Source organism: Hypanus sabinus, chromosome 2 (genome assembly GCF_030144855.1).
Source record: "Hypanus sabinus isolate sHypSab1 chromosome 2, sHypSab1.hap1, whole genome shotgun sequence".
Taxonomy (NCBI): Eukaryota; Metazoa; Chordata; class Chondrichthyes; order Myliobatiformes; family Dasyatidae; genus Hypanus; species Hypanus sabinus.
In genome coordinates, this window is record NC_082707.1 from 164,151,615 (window position 1) to 164,167,405 (window position 15,791).

The 15,791-nt window shown below is 40.9% G+C and overlaps 1 protein-coding gene across 1 annotated transcript in view; it reads left to right on the top strand.

Annotated features, from left to right (window-relative positions):
• LOC132386122 (transmembrane protein 179-like) overlaps nt 1-13,644 on the top strand; it is a 36,535-nt gene extending 22,891 nt beyond the window's left edge. Inside the window, exon 4 of the mRNA XM_059958419.1 lies at nt 12,591-13,644. Within this exon, the coding sequence (XP_059814402.1) occupies nt 12,591-12,770 (180 nt within the window). The 3' untranslated portion in view covers nt 12,771-13,644. The remainder of the gene's footprint in view (nt 1-12,590) is intronic.
• The last annotated feature ends 2,147 nt before the right edge of the window (nt 13,645-15,791 follow it).

The window sequence follows — 15,791 nt, forward strand, 5'->3', positions numbered from 1 at the left end:
CGTCTCAAGTCAACGTCAAAGGAAAAAACCTGCTTGCATTTACTCTATCTATACCTCTATCAAATCTCCACTCAACCTTCTGTGTTCTAGGGAATGAAGCCAAAACCTATTCAACCTTTCCCTATAATTCAGGTCCTCAAGTCCCAGCAATATCCTCATAAATTTTCTCTGCACTCTTTCAATCATATTTATATATTTCCTATAGGTAGGTGACTAAATCTGCACATGATACTCCAAATTAGGCTTCATCAACATCTTACACAATTTCACTGTATCCCAACTCCTGTACTCAATACATTGATTTATGAAGGTTAATGGGTCAAAAGTTTTCTATATGACCCAATCAAACTGTGGCATCACTTTCAAGGAATTATGGATCTGTATTCCCAGATTTCTCTGTGCTACCAAGCTCCTCATTGCTGTACCGCTTATCATGTCAGACCTACCCTAGTTGGTCCTCCCAAACTGCAAAACCTCACACTTACCTGCATTAAGTTCCATCTGCTATTTTTCAGCCCATTTGTCCAGCTGGATCCTGCTATAAGCTTTGACAATCTTCCTTGCTGTCCACTACACTCATTTGCAAATTTGCTGATCCAGTTTGCGACATTATCTTTCAGATTCTAATATAGATGACAAGCAACAATGCGACCAGCACCAAACCCTCCAGCACACCACAAGTTACGTCTCCAGTATGGGAGGCTACCATCTACTAATACACTCTGGCTTCTCCCATGAAGCGATTGTCTAATCCAATTTACTACCCCATCTTGAGTGCCAAGTGACTGAACCTTCTTGACTGACCTCCCATGCAGGACCTTCTCAAATGACTTGCTAACCTCCTTGTAGATAACATCTACTGACTTGCCTTCATTGACTTTCCCAGTAATTTTCTTCAAAAACACTATAAATTTGGTTAGACATGACTTCCCATACATGAAGCTATGTTGATGTTCCCTTAATTTCCCAGTCTATCCAAGTACTTATATATACGGTCCTTTAGAATTCCTTCCAATAACTTTCCCACTACTGATGTCAAGCTCACTGGCCACTAATGTCCTGACGTATTCTTAGAGCCTTTCTTAAGCATTAGCTATCCTCCAATCCTCCAACACTTCTCCTGTGGCTCAGGGTGTGTTAATTCTATAGGCTCTGTGTCCAACTCCTGAATAAATACAGATGCAAATAATCCATTTGAGATCATCCTGATCTCTTTCAGCTCCGCGCATGGGTTACTACTCTGATCTTAAACTTTGTCCCTTGAAATCCTTTTGCTCTTAATCTATCTGTAGTGGCCCTTAGAATTCTCCTTCACCTAGAGCAATCTTATGCCTTCTTTTAGCCCTCCAGATTTCCTTCTTAAGTAGTTCTTACATTCCTCTAGTACTTTATTTGTTCCTCCCTGCCTTTACCTGCTATGCACTGCCTTCTTTTTCTTAACCAGGTCCTCAATATCTCTTGAAAACCAGAGTTCCTTAAACCTGTTATCCATGCCTTTCATTCTGGCAGGGACATACAAATTTTGTACTCTCAAAGTTTCACTTTTGAAGACCTCCCATTTACCAAGTACAACTTGTCCCATTCCACACTTGCCTGTTCCTTTCTGATACCATCAAAATGATCCTTTCTCCAATTTAGAATCTCAACCTGAGGGCCATTCTTAATTCTTTTCCACAATTACCTTGAAACTAATGGCATCATGATCACTAGGTGCCAGGTGTTCCCCTACACAAATTTCTATCACCTGCCCTGTCTCAATCCCTAATTGGAAATCAAGTACCATACTCTCTCTAGTTGGGACTTCTATGTAGTAATTAAGGAAACTTCCCTGGATACATTTGATAAACTCTTCCCCATCCAACCCTTTTACAATATGGGAGTCCCAGTCAATAAGTGGAAAGTTAAAATCACTTACTATCACAGCCTTGTGTTTATTGTATCAGTCTGCAATCTCTCTACAATTTTGATTCTCTAAATCCCACGGACTGTTGGATGGTCTATAATATTATTCCAATAACATGGTCATACCTTTCTTATTCCTCACTTCTGCACATAAAGCCTCACTAGACGAGCTCTCTGGTCTCTGTCTGAGCACTATTGTGTTTTTTTCCCTGACTAGTAATGCCACCTCTGCTCCTCTAATCCCTCCTGCTCTATCACGTCTAAAACAGTGGAACATTGAGCTGCCAATCCGGCCACTTCTGCAACTAAGTCTCACTAATGGCTAATAGTAATAATAGATTTTGAATAGAAGTCTGAAATTGGGAAGCTTGCCCTGACACTATTACTTGAAATTGCTGAAAGATATGAAATGTCAAAAGTTTTTTTTGTACTGCTTTCATTAAATGGTGGTATAACATGTAACCTTTTTCATCTTATTGTGACTAACACAATACAACATTGTTTGTGAAGAATGCCATCTTTTGCCTTGCTTTTCCATAGAAGAATTGGTTGGTCTTTGCATGAATAAATTTCATAATTCTAGCATGTAACCTCTCACTTTTTAATTAAGGCCAAAAAAATCCAATTAACACTCCTTTATACTTTGTTGATGAATGGGAAATCAGTTTGGAATTTAAAGAAAGCTAATGTGATAGACAGCTGGGTATACAAAAAGACTTGGGTGCAAAGATGTCTGTTCCTTAATTGATGTCTAATATAAAATAAGTCACTGTTTACATGAATAGCCAGGTGGTTAATAACAATGAGCTTTTACTACAAAACAACTGTCATTTCGATTTTATGCTCAAAGTGGGTAAAGCAGTAAAATCAAACAGATGGTTACGTCTCAACTTTCCTTTCACAAAGATGTACATGACATCTGTACAGAATCAAAGTCATTCTTTATATCTTAATAAATCGCATGTAAAGTTCAAAAACATTGGTTTTGTCCATGAAAGTAATTCTCTCTATGTCCTTTCAGATTTCCATAGTTACAATGATGAGATACAAATACTTAAGAAGGTGTGATTAAAAATATATTGTAGAAGTTGTGAATTGTTTCTGGCAGTTTTGGGCTAGCAATTAGTTTGATACCGTGTGTTGGGAAAGAAAATCTTCATTTAAAAACCTACAGTTTTAATAAGTATTTAAAAAATTTGCACAATTACAATTTATTTTGTGAAGCTGGAAATCCAGAGCAACACATATAAAATGCAGGTCAGGCAGCATCAATGGAAATGAATAAATAGTTGATGTTTCAGGCCGAACCCCTTTTAGGACTGGAAAGAAAGGGGGAAAATGCCAGAATAAAAAGGTGGGAGGAGGGAAAGGAGTTGATAAGTGAAACGCAGTGGATGGGAACGTTAAAGGCTGGAGAAGAAGGAATCTGATAGGAGAAGAAAATGGACCATGGGAGAAAGGGAAGGAGAGGCACCAGGGGAAGGTGATAGACAAGTGAGGAGAAGAGGTAAGAGGCCAGTGGAGAAATAGAAGAGGGAAGGGGTAGGGAAAAGAATTATTGGAAGGAGAAATTGATGCTTGTGTTATCGGGTTAGAGACTAGCTTGACGGAATATGAAGTGTTGTTCCGCCACTCTGAGAGTGGCCTCATTGTGGCAAAATGTAAACTTATCTTGTTGGGCAACTTATAGTCAGGAAATTCTTCAGTCTTTTTTTGAGTTATTCTTCTGAAAGTGGAGCAGGAATCCTATTTTTCCATGCAAACTGAATTTCCATCAGACATCCAATTAAAATATCAAAGAATATGACCAGTTGGTGGAATTTCCTGGTAAATGAATAACTAAAATTATATTTACATTGCATTATAGTATTTTTAACTTTGGGTGATACTGCCGGTAATGTCAGTTGTCTGTTGTACACCAGCTTTAATTTCCAGAGAATAATCAGATTCAGACTAATTTACTTATGACATGTACATCGAAACATACAGTGAAGTACACCTTTTGCTTTAGTGTCCAGCACAACATAAGCATATGGGGCTGCCTGCAAGTTTTGCCACACATTCCAGCACCATAAGACATAGGAGTAGAATTGGGCCATTCATCCCATTGAGTGTGCTCCGCTATTCCATCATTACACCAACATACCATGCCCATGGTATTCAGCAGAACAACACAAACAACAAAAATACAAAAGAAACAAAACAACAAGTGTTTTTTATTTATTCATTTACGGGATGTGGGTGTTGCCAGCTAAGCCAGCATTTACTGCAATTCCCTAGTTGCCCTTGAGAAGGTGGTGATGAGCTGCCTTCTTGAACCGCTGCAATCCCTGAGATGTAGGTACACCCACAGTGCTGTTAGGGAGGGAATTCCATGATTTTGTCCTAACAACAGTGAAGGAACAGCGATATGTTTCCTAGTCAGGATAGTGAGTTACTTGGAGGGTGATTTCCAAGTGGTGGTGTTCCCAGGTATCTGCTGTACTTGTCTTTCTAGATGGTAGTATCTTGGGTCTGGAAGGTGCTGCATTAGGAACTTTGGTGTGTTGTAGCAGTGCATCCTATAGATGGTACACACTGTTGCAACTGTTCATCGATGGTGGAGGGACTGGATGCTTGTAGAAGGGGTACTAATCAAGTGAGCTGCCTTGTACTGGACGTTGTCAAGCTTTTTGAGTGTTGATGGAGTTGCACTCATCCAGGCGATTGGTGAGTATTCATTGCACTCCTGACCTGAGCCTTGCAGATGGTGGACAGGCTTTGGGGAGTCAGGAGGTGAGTTACTCTGCAGGATTCCTAGCCTTTGAACTATTCTGATAGCCACGGTGTTTATGTGGCTAATTAAACAAGCCCCTTTCCCCCTTTCCACTGACAGATCATGTTATTGCACAAAGTCAGAAATGCCTCCATATTTTTGAGAAAAATGTGTAGAAATGGGAACAAGGTTAAGTTGATTAACCTTTCTACTGCCCTTGCAGTGTATCTGTACATAGATATGCAGGGAGTTAAGCACCTTCTCAAAAATCACCAGAGACAGAAGCTTTCTTTAGGATTTTTAATGAGATCTTACTTGTGAAAGGACAGATAGTTAAGTGAAGTACATATTAAATTCAATACAGAATCAAGGCAGAATATACTAATAATTTAAATTATTTGCACAATCAGTGTTAACCATGGTAATACATTTATGCAGTACTCTATAATTATTCTGTGTAAACCGTATCAGTGACCTAGGTTCAATTCCCACCGCTGCCTGTGAGGAGTTTGTATGTTCTCCCCGTGACCATGTGGCTTTCTGCCAGGTGCTTCAGTTTCCTCCCACAGTCCAAAGATCTGCCGGTTGTTAGGTTAATTGGTTATTGTATATTGACCTGTGATTAGGCTAGGATTAAGTTGGGGGATTGCTGGGCAGTGTGGCTCCAAGGGCCAGAAGGGCCTGTTCTGTGCTGTATCTCAATAAATAAATAAATATCTTGATAATGAGAAATGTAATACTTCCTTTAAAGTATATCTATTAAACGTTTATCAATATTACCAAGAACATAAGAGTCATAGATACTGCTGTTTGATGGGCAAGTAAAGAATGGACAGAGATGAATGTCTCCTCACCATGTGCTTCAAATTGAAACAAAACTAATCTGCAAGGGAATGATTAAAAAAAAACAACTTACCTATGGGGAGTGATGTTTATACAAAACAAACTATGCCTCTGGAGGCCAGAACACTCTCCAGCTGGCATCCATAGGACGTCAAACTGAAATACCGAAACTAAAAGTCAAGTCATCACTTCACTAAGCCTTTGGATCGTCTCAGAGACTGGTCTTGAAAACAGTCTTACTGCACAGTCTTTAAACATTCTCATTTTGAATGTACCAGCCTTAATGATGATACTGGTGAAGATCAGCAAGAAGTGCAGTGCCAGGGAACAGCGAGGAGGGTGTGCTTGCCGCCTTCTGGCATGATTAGCTGGAGTGAGATCTGTACGAACGTAGTTCCATTGGTTCCTGAGTTGATTGCCTGATGCATTGGATCATATTATGCTTTTGCATAAAGATAGAATCCACTTGTTTTATTAAATATATAACCAAACACAGCCTTGCTGTCGGTAAAGAACATGATATTATCTAGTTCTGTGTTCAGCTCTTCGGTATCATCTCTGTTTTCTCAACTGCTACAACACCAGCACTGATTTCAAACCTTGGTATGCTGAGATCTAGTTTGGGAACAAACTTTGCCTTGCCCAGGATGAATCCAACTTCACTATATCCAGCAACGCCTGGGACATTCAGATGTGCAACAGTAGCAATAGCTTTACCCGATGCGTCACAGAAGACGCAGGCCTCTTACTTTTGGGCATTGTTTTTAGATAGTGGAATTGTTGTGTGGGTTTTTGGAATTTTCAAGGTTGTAAAATCCTGAAGGGAAGAACATCACTGCTGGTGCTGCTCACGTTTCTCCTTAGTGAGTGTGACATCCCATCAACAGGAGTCCGGAGTGAGCCTTGTTAACATGAAGTGTCCCTGGATACTGACTGGAGCAGCCAATCTAAGAGGGTCAAATAGGCTGTTGGTTATCAATAGCATACCACAACACGTAAAGAGTCTTTTTTGGTATCAGTGACCTAGAAAGTAAAGCTGTTGGTAATGAGGTCCATCCAAGGTCCAGACTGCATTGCATAGGAGGGAGGTTCTGTCCAAGATCAAGATCTGCAGACCTTTGGCTAGATCTTCAGATGTTGCATGATCTCAGCACTGTTGGATGCCATCATATGCAGCCTGGGATTAGACTGACAACATGTCTTACGCTTCTTGTGCACTAGAAAATGATTTAAGAACATCACCAACATTGAAGTGTCTTTCTGTGTACAAACTTTGTACTTCTGTGCTTCAGTCCTGTATTCCTTCTCTTCCTGGATAGCTGTCCTCTTAAAGGCCATAGATTGCCACAGCTGGTGAGCGACAGTTACCAAATACATGAACTCCCATGCGGTACTCCAGAATCTCATTGTCCAGTCGGTGGTCGTAAAACCACATGAATCTGAGTTACCATAGTCTTGATGTTCCTTTCTCCCCAGGAAGCTGTGGAACACTTGTTTGTTGTCTGCCACCACTGTGACAGACTCAGTTCTGAAGAGCACGAGGACTCTGAGAGACTGTTATTGAGGCCAACCCCACAAGAGCACATTGCGTAACAATACGCCTTTGAACTGCATACTTGAATCACAGACAATTTGTATTTGTGCAGATTTCTGAGGTTATCAAAGTTGGGCAAATATCAGCTATCTTTAATGGGATCTGGTTGAGGCACTAGCTCCATGATTATTCCTGAAGAGTTTCTCCATGAACCCCATGTAATGACCTGATCCTTCATTTCTGGTTTGCTTCTCAATGTGTGACTGAGGGACATGGGTCATCTAAGGGCCTGCTTTCTCTCTGTTTGGTAGGAATTGTCATGGAGAGCAGAAAAGAAAAGGAGCTACACAACTGTTTGACTCGTCTTTGCGAAACTCTTTGTTCATAATTTGAAGGAAGACCTCATCTTTGATGGAAGGTGACAGCTTTTAATCACCTTCTGAGTGACAGAGGATCAGCTTGCTAAATCTGGTTGAGCAGAGTTGAGTAGATGAGGATTATTGGTTTGTCTAGCTACAATCTTCTCCTTCATACAGATTCTACTCCCACAGAGTCTGAAATAATTTGGGCACTCACTCTCCAGGACATTAGTCTTAAATGTGCTAACATTTGGCTGATGAGCACTATCAAGGCAGACTTCACCCACTATGACCGAACCCAATTCCAGTTATTGGTCATGAGGTACACTGTGCTGAATATTGTGCTGTTCATGTACCATGCGCGCATGGATGGTGTCTCTGCCAAGCACCAGGAGAATCTCAGCGCAAGCGTCAAGTAGGATCGATCTTGCTAGGTGTAGCCTTAAGATGTGAGTGGCTGCATGCAGCTTCATGAGTTGGGATTTCGTCCCTGTTATTGGGAACGTGGTCGCACTCAGTGAGGGTTGGCAAGGGTAAGCAGACCTTCACTCTTACTGACCCTGTAACAAATCCACTGACCCTTCCTTCAGCAACTTCTGATGTTCCAGGACAGGGAAACAGAACTTTGAGTACTAAATAAGTCAAAGACCCATCACTCTGATCATTTCATATCACATATGCCATTATTATTTTGCTCAGGATGTCCTTTCAGGTAGATGTTGACTAGACGTGTTTTAGAGCAGGGTTTTCCTTGGTAGCCTTTCCCGCATATTTCCATGCATGAGGAAGTAGCTGTATCTGGTGGCTGCTTAGCTGGCTCCCCACTGTGCTCAGCTGCTCTACTTCAGTTTTGTTGACCGTGATAGGGGTTCTGGGTTCCACTGCTTTTGTTGGAGACCTCTCTTTGAATGACGTGGTACTAGAAGTTGAGAGCGTAAAACTGGGGTCATTTCGTGCTTCTGCATGGTTGTAGACAAATTCCGCAAAGAATGAAAATGGCAGATAGGGGGCATAATGCTTCATTTTATACTTGAACCCTTCACTTAGTCACTGTAGTTGGATATTGCTCAGTCGTTTCTCCACTATAGGGTTTATTCCTCCTGCTGTGTCCTAGAAACACAGCCCTAGTAGATATCCCTTGTTTTTTGTGGCTGCAGTTCCGACAACAGATCTGCAAGCTCCAGAAGCTTTCATGGTTCTTTGTGTGAGAGCTTTGGTAAGTTATCAAGTCTGCTGAAGAGTGATTTTTTGATGGCCTCCGGAGAGGCACAACATTTGTCCAGCCTTTGCCACAGAATTTATAAACTATTAGCTGGATTATTAATGTGCACTGCATTTAACTCTTCTTGAGTTTTTAACTCACCACCAAACCACTTAAAGAGAAGGATTATCTCTTTACTAGATTTGAGATTTAGTCCTTCCACGGCTTTGTGAAAGTTTGACTTCTGGAACAGGTAACTGGCAGACTAGTTGTCGAGCACTTTTAGTCCAGCCTTGACTAGGTCTTGATGAGCCAGATGCCAACTGCAGTAGCTGAATGACAGCATTGTGGAGACTGGTTTGCCAAATGTTTGTGCTGCAGTGGATGGAAGTTCAGTCTGTCCATGTTTATGCAAATAGGATTGGCATCAGTAGCAACTCTTGAATGAGGTCTTGGCTGTGGTGGAACATCAGAAGGGGCATTGTGGTTCTTTGCTGCAGTAGATCTTTAACGTCAATACCTGGATTACATGAAAGTGGTGAGGACCCCTTATAGAGCTGGAGCACTGTCATTTTTATAGTGAAAATGGGTTTGGACATATTCTTCAGTGAGCTGCATTGACTGTTGTGATGGCAAAGCCTGACTGATTCTGGTTATAGACTCACCACTGTCTAAGACAGCTGCTGCTTCATACTCCTTTGCCACTGCAGAGGCAGCCTCGGCTTCACACTCTTCCTTAAGTGCACTGAATGTAGCTTCTACACGTGGCTCTCCCCATGCCTACGTCTGCTTTCTCCCTGTTTAAGTCAGCTTTCTCCATTTACATCTCAGCTTTGCACTTAGCGTAATCTGTTCTCATTCTTCCCGCTCCAGATCTGGCATGGGCTCGTGCTGCAGCAATGCTAGCCGAGCATTTGTTCGAGTGTCGCAAAGCCAAGATAGGTGCACATTCTGACCTCACTTCCAGATCTTTGCAATCAGCCTTGCTCAGGTTTAAAGCCGGTATTATCATCCACGGCGTTTGGGCGTGTTTCCAGTCTGTGGTGCTGCTTTTAGAGAATAGTTATCTGCTCACTCTACTGCCCTCACAGTGTGCCTCTACACAGCTATGCGGCAAGTTAAACACCTTTCCAAAAATCAGCCAAGATGGAAGCTTTCCTTCAGGGTTTTCACTCGTGAAACTGGAGAGGGTTAAGTAAAATAAATATTAAATTTATTATAGCATCATGAAACACCTGAATATACTAATACTGCTGACTATTCTCGTAATTGGTGTTAAGAATGTAATACACATGCACAATACTCCAAAACTATGCTGTGTAAGCAAGAAAAACACTCACGGCACAATGATATCTTAATAACAACAAACATAATGCTTCCTGCAAAATATAACTTCTAAATGTTTACCAATATCACCAAATACTTAAGACTCACAGATATTGTCATTTCAAGTTCAAACAAACAACGGATGGAGATGAATGCCTTCCAACCGTGTGCTTCAAATCAAATCAAAATGCAGGCGTGCAGGAAATTACACAAAAAGCAGCTTACTTCTAGGAAGTGATATTCATTCAAAATAAACTGTGCCTCTAGAGAGCAGAACAATCTCTCAACCCATTCCACCAAAGCTAAAATGATCCTGCCGATCTTTTGCCTCCTCTATTTTCTTACCTGGTCCTTACATTCTGTGATTACCTTAGTGTTCAAAACACCAGTTCTCAGCTCTGAATACCCTCAGTCACTGAAATTATTTTATGTGGAGAATTTATAAGGTTTCAAAAAGTGAACAGTCTTTCTTTGTTCAGAAAATTTAATGTTTTATAATTTCTGGCTCACAAGCTACACAAGGAGAGCAGGCAGATCACTTGCACGCTGATGAAAATTGTCTAGCAGATTTATATTAAAAGCCTGTTTTAGAAGTTGCAGTTTTTTTACATTAAATGTTATTTTGTGTATGTTTTGAATATTGCATAAGTATAGCACAGTTGCTTAAGTATTATATTGATTTCATTAAGATTATTCATTGGCCACAATGTAAACTTAAACCTCCAAGCAACACACACAAAATACTGGTGGAACACAGCAGGCCAGGCAGCATCTATAGGAAGAAGTACAGTCAACGTTTCAGGCCGAGACCCTTCGTCTGGATTATTCCTGATAACTGTACGTCAACTGTACTTCTTCCTATAGATGCTGCCTGGCCTGCTGCGTTCCACCAGCATTTTGTGTGTGTTGAACACAGCAAGCCAGGCAGCATCTATAGGAGAAGGTACTGTCGACATTTCGGGCCAAGACCCTTCATCAGGATTAACTGAAAGGAAAGATAGTAAGAGATTTGAAAGTAGTGGGGGGAGGGGGAAATGCAAAATGATAGGAGAAGACCGGAGGGGGTGGGATGAAGCTAGGAGTTGGAAAGGTGATTGGCGAAAGTGATACAGAGCTGGAGAAGGGAAAGGATCATGGGACGGGAGGCCTTGGGAGAAAGAAAGGGGGAGGGAGGGAAGCACCAAAGGGAGATGGAGAACAGGCAAACAACTAAATATGTCAGGGATGGGGTAAGAAGGGGAGGAGGGTTTTTACCAGAAGTTAGAGAAGTCAATGTTCATGCCATCAGGTTGGAAGCTACCCAGCCAGTATATAAGGTGTTGTTCCTGGAGGCTGGTAGGGTGATAGCTGAGGACAAGGGGAACCCAATCCGAAGTGGGGTGGCAGGCAGATGGGGTGAGGGCAGATTTGTGGGAAATGGGAGAGATGCGTTTGAGAGCAGAGTTAATGGTGGAAGAAGGGAAGCCCCTACCACCCCACCAGCCTCCAGGTCCAACGTATAATTCTCCGTAACTTCCGCCACCTCCAATGGGATCCCACTACCAAGCACATCTTTCCCTCCCCCCCGTCTTTCTGCTTTCCTCAGGGATTGCTCCCTACGCGACTCCCTTGTCCACTCATCCCCCCATCCCTTCCCACCGATCTCCCTCCTGGCACTTATCCTTGTAAGTGGAATAAGTGCTACACCTGCCCTTACACTTCCTCCCTCACCACCATTCAGGGCCCCAGACAGTCCTTCCAGGTGAGGCGACACTTCACCTGCGAGTCGGCTGGTGTGCCGGTGCTCCCAGTGTGGCCTTTTATATATTGGTGAGACCCAACACAGACTGGGAGACCGTTTCGCTGAACACCTATGATCTGTCTGCCAGAGAAAGCAGGATCTCCCAGTGGCCACACATTTTAATTCCACGTCCCATTCCCATTCTGATATGTCTATCCATGGCCTCCTCTACTGTCAAGATGAAGCCACACTCAGGTTGGAGGAACAACACCTTATATACCGGTTGGGTAGCCTCCAACCTGATGGCATGAACATTGACTTCTCTAACTTCCGTTAATGCCCCTCCTCCCCTTCTTACCCCATCCCTGACATAATTAGTTGTTTGCCTGTTCTCCATCTCCCTTTGGTGCTTCCTCCCTCCCCCTTTCTTTCTCCCGAGGCCTCCTGTCCCATGATCCTTTCCCTTCTCCAGCTCTGTATCACTTTCGCCAATCACCTTTCCAGCTCCTAGCTTCATCCCACCCCCTGTGGTCTTCTATCATTTTGCATTTCCCCCTCCCACCACTACTTTCAAATCTCTTACTATCTTTCCTTTCAGTTAGTCCTGATGAAGGGTCTTGGCCTGAAACGTCTACAGTGCTTCTCCTTATAGATCCTGCCTGGCCTGCTGTGTTCCACCATCATTTTGTGTGTGTTGCTTGAATTTCCAGCACTTGCAGATTTCCTCATGTGAACTTAAACCTATTGCTTTTTGTAGAACATCATATATTGTGTGGGCCGTGGGATATATAACGATAGCCCATACAATATATAGAAACCATGTAATCATAAGTTGTTATTAATAGTGTAAAGAAGCAACCTGCTTATTCTGTTGGGAAGTAAAGAGAATCACAAGCTCTGAAGTTGGTGTTTATTAAGCCTTGTCTAATGCCTTTGAATTTCATCTACAGTTTGGCCTGTGGGCTGGGTGGGTTGCGTGGACTGCAGTTACCATTCTTGCATTCCTGAAGGTCTATGACAACTATAAGCAGGAAGATCTCCTCGACAGCCTGGTGCACGAGAAGGAGTTGCTGCTGGCGAGGTCATCCAGGAGAGCAGCAGAGCAAGTTGAGAAAAATGCCTTGATTTAAATCCATGCCACAGAATGTGAGATTTGGCCAACATGTTCAAACACAATAATGCTGCATGTTTTTTTGTAAAGGTAAAAGTGCTGAAAAATTACTGTAAAGCAGGATACTCACTCTCTAGCCTTATCTTCCAACTAAATAGTAGGTAAGCTAATCACAAGTGTGTCTTTCAGTAGATGCTTCTTTCAGTGCCTGATAAACATTTGTCTCTAAAGATGACGATTTACTAAAATGTCACAACACGAAATGTAACAGCTGCTATATTGGTAACTCACTGTTAATATTTGTACATCAAAACACTAGGTATTAATCTGAATAATTTATCCTGCTTTACAGTATCAAGCTACTGTATATAGCATACACTGAATCTTCAGAATGAATATAAAAGAATTAAAACCATGTGGAAAATCTTTCAGCTCATTCAATGCATTTCATAACATGACAAACGCTATAAAATGTTCTGAAAACAAGTGAATAAATTGATAAATTGTGTCCATTCCCCTCAAGGCTCAACATACTCACTGTATCACAGTTGCTTAAAGCCAAATTGATACACCTGAATATTCTTTCTAGCAGCAGAATCCATTGTCTTTGCACTTGAAAAGCTCATCTGCAGTGCTTAGAAAATGATTATGGTTGTTTCTTATGGAACAGCTGCTATCTCACACTACTGAATTTGTACCTAAGTCAACAGCTTCTCTATAGCTAATAAAGTGAAAAACAGCAATTTGAGGGTTAGTAGTATAAAGTGACAGACTTTATTGTGCCATATGTTGCTCATAAAAATCTTTTGTTACTAATGTTAATTCCTTACCATGATTACAGTGTACAATGCTCAGAAAATGTGTAAAATTATTAAATTAATCCATGCACTTGCTTACATCTGTGCTTTTGTTTCTTTCTCCCCCTCTGACAATAAACACACACAGTGATTTCTGCTGCACCTTAAAAACTACTTCTCTAACTGCGGCAGTCAGGATATGAGTGACCATACGCCATTTATGTTTCTTGTACCTTCAAAGGACGGAAGAAATGACATATCTGCCATATGGGGACCACAAGGGCAAGCCTGTAATCTATGCTTGCCTGACATGGTTCCTCAAAGTGTCAGTATATTATACCACTCTACTATTTTCTAGATTTTCTGGAAAAATAAATTTGCTTAATTTCCTTTCAGACATGTGATCTGGAACTTAATCACAGGCTTCATTAGAACCTATTGTTCCAGGCCAATTTGTATCCAAGGTGAGCGATTAATTAGTGTTGATCTTTGAAAATTGTTAGTCAACTGTGAAAGACAGCCAATCTGGGTGACAGTTGAATAGAATGAAGAGAATGTTTTATCCTTTAATGAGAAGCAAGCAGAAGCTTAATATGCTTATTGCATCTGAATTGCGTCATGCACATTTCTTCTGCATTGTAATCGGAGAATTAGTTGTTAACATTTGAAATATTGCATAAAAATACCCTCATTCATAAACTTGTTTCTGGGAGGCTATTATTTATAGTTCATATTAGCCACCCATGGGAATTTCTGAATCGTACAGATATTAATCCTACAAACTTTGGAGATAACGATTTGAGGTATTGTGTGAACTGCTGATGTGTCAGTCACCTGGCCTTCGGCAAGATAGTGCCGTAACAAAAATTCAATCTCAGGCCTTTGTCGGCTTCAGGGCAAGACATGCAGCTACAGATCAACATCCAGATGGCACTCATAATGGCATTGTAATTGATTACCACTCTCAACTGCAATATAATGAGATGCTTTGATGCATCAATGCAAGCTATATTTCTCCTCTGCCATGCAATGAGAGGCTTAGCTTAACACTTATGTTCAACAACTAGAAAGATGTCACTATTATATGTGAGGGATTATGAATTACATACCTCTTTTTGTTCATATCCATACCAGTAGTATCCACTTTTGTGAGAACAAAAACAAAGACTTAATAATCTGAGAAAATTTGAGATTAAGAATTTGTTCAGCACAAAGAAAGTGTGGCAGAGTCAATAATAAGAATACAGATATAGTGCACATCAGGTAGAGTGTCACAGATTTAGGACAGAATCCTAAAGAAAGTTTGGACCCACCTATATCACAAATCTATAATGAGCAATTTTAGTGAATGTATTTAAACGACTTCTAACTGGTTGAATTAAAAAAGAAACTAATAGGTGAGGACATAGTATTAGAGGCATAACTTTTATTTTAATTTCTTTACTTTTTCTTTTTAATTTTAGCACGTTCCTCAAAACCTATCCCATTTGCCATGTGGCCATCATCCCTTCTGCACCTTGAACCTTTGAATGACTGAATTTGTATAGACATGAGTTGTTTCTTTATATTTAAGACATTATATAAATGCATCTAAGTACCACAATAAAGTATTTGGTTTTCTCTGTAGAAGTAGAAATCCAGTAAAGAGATATTAACAAAAAGATTAGCCAGAAACATACTGGACTTCACACTCAAGATTTTAAAAATGTTTTTGCATTACAAAATTGCTCCAAAGCCTTAAGGGTAAAAATATCAAGTATGTAATCTAACATGAAATTATTTTATTGCAATCTCATAAAAACCTTTCATAAATGGTGCACATATATTAACCAGCAGATCAGAGTTATTTTTAGCCATTCTGGTCATTAAATGGAAAGATTTATATAGAGCAGTGTTTACAGGGGCCATACAGTATATCCACATCCTTTAATTTCTCCATTCAATGTAAAATCCTAATAAAACCAGGGTGATGCATTGGTTGAATATTCGGATAAGGCTTAAAATAATGCAGGTCTTTTTAGGTTATATATAAAAAAAGATTGAATGCACTTTTACCTCTTCAAGATAAGCTGGTGCCAGTCAGAAACTTACTACAGACAATAGACAGTAGGTGCAGGAGTAGGCCATTCAGTTCTTCTAGCCAGCACCACCATTCACTGTGCTCATGGCTGATCATACACAATCAGTACCCTGTTTCGGCCCTCTCCCCATATCCCTTGACCCCGCTATCTATATGAGCTCTA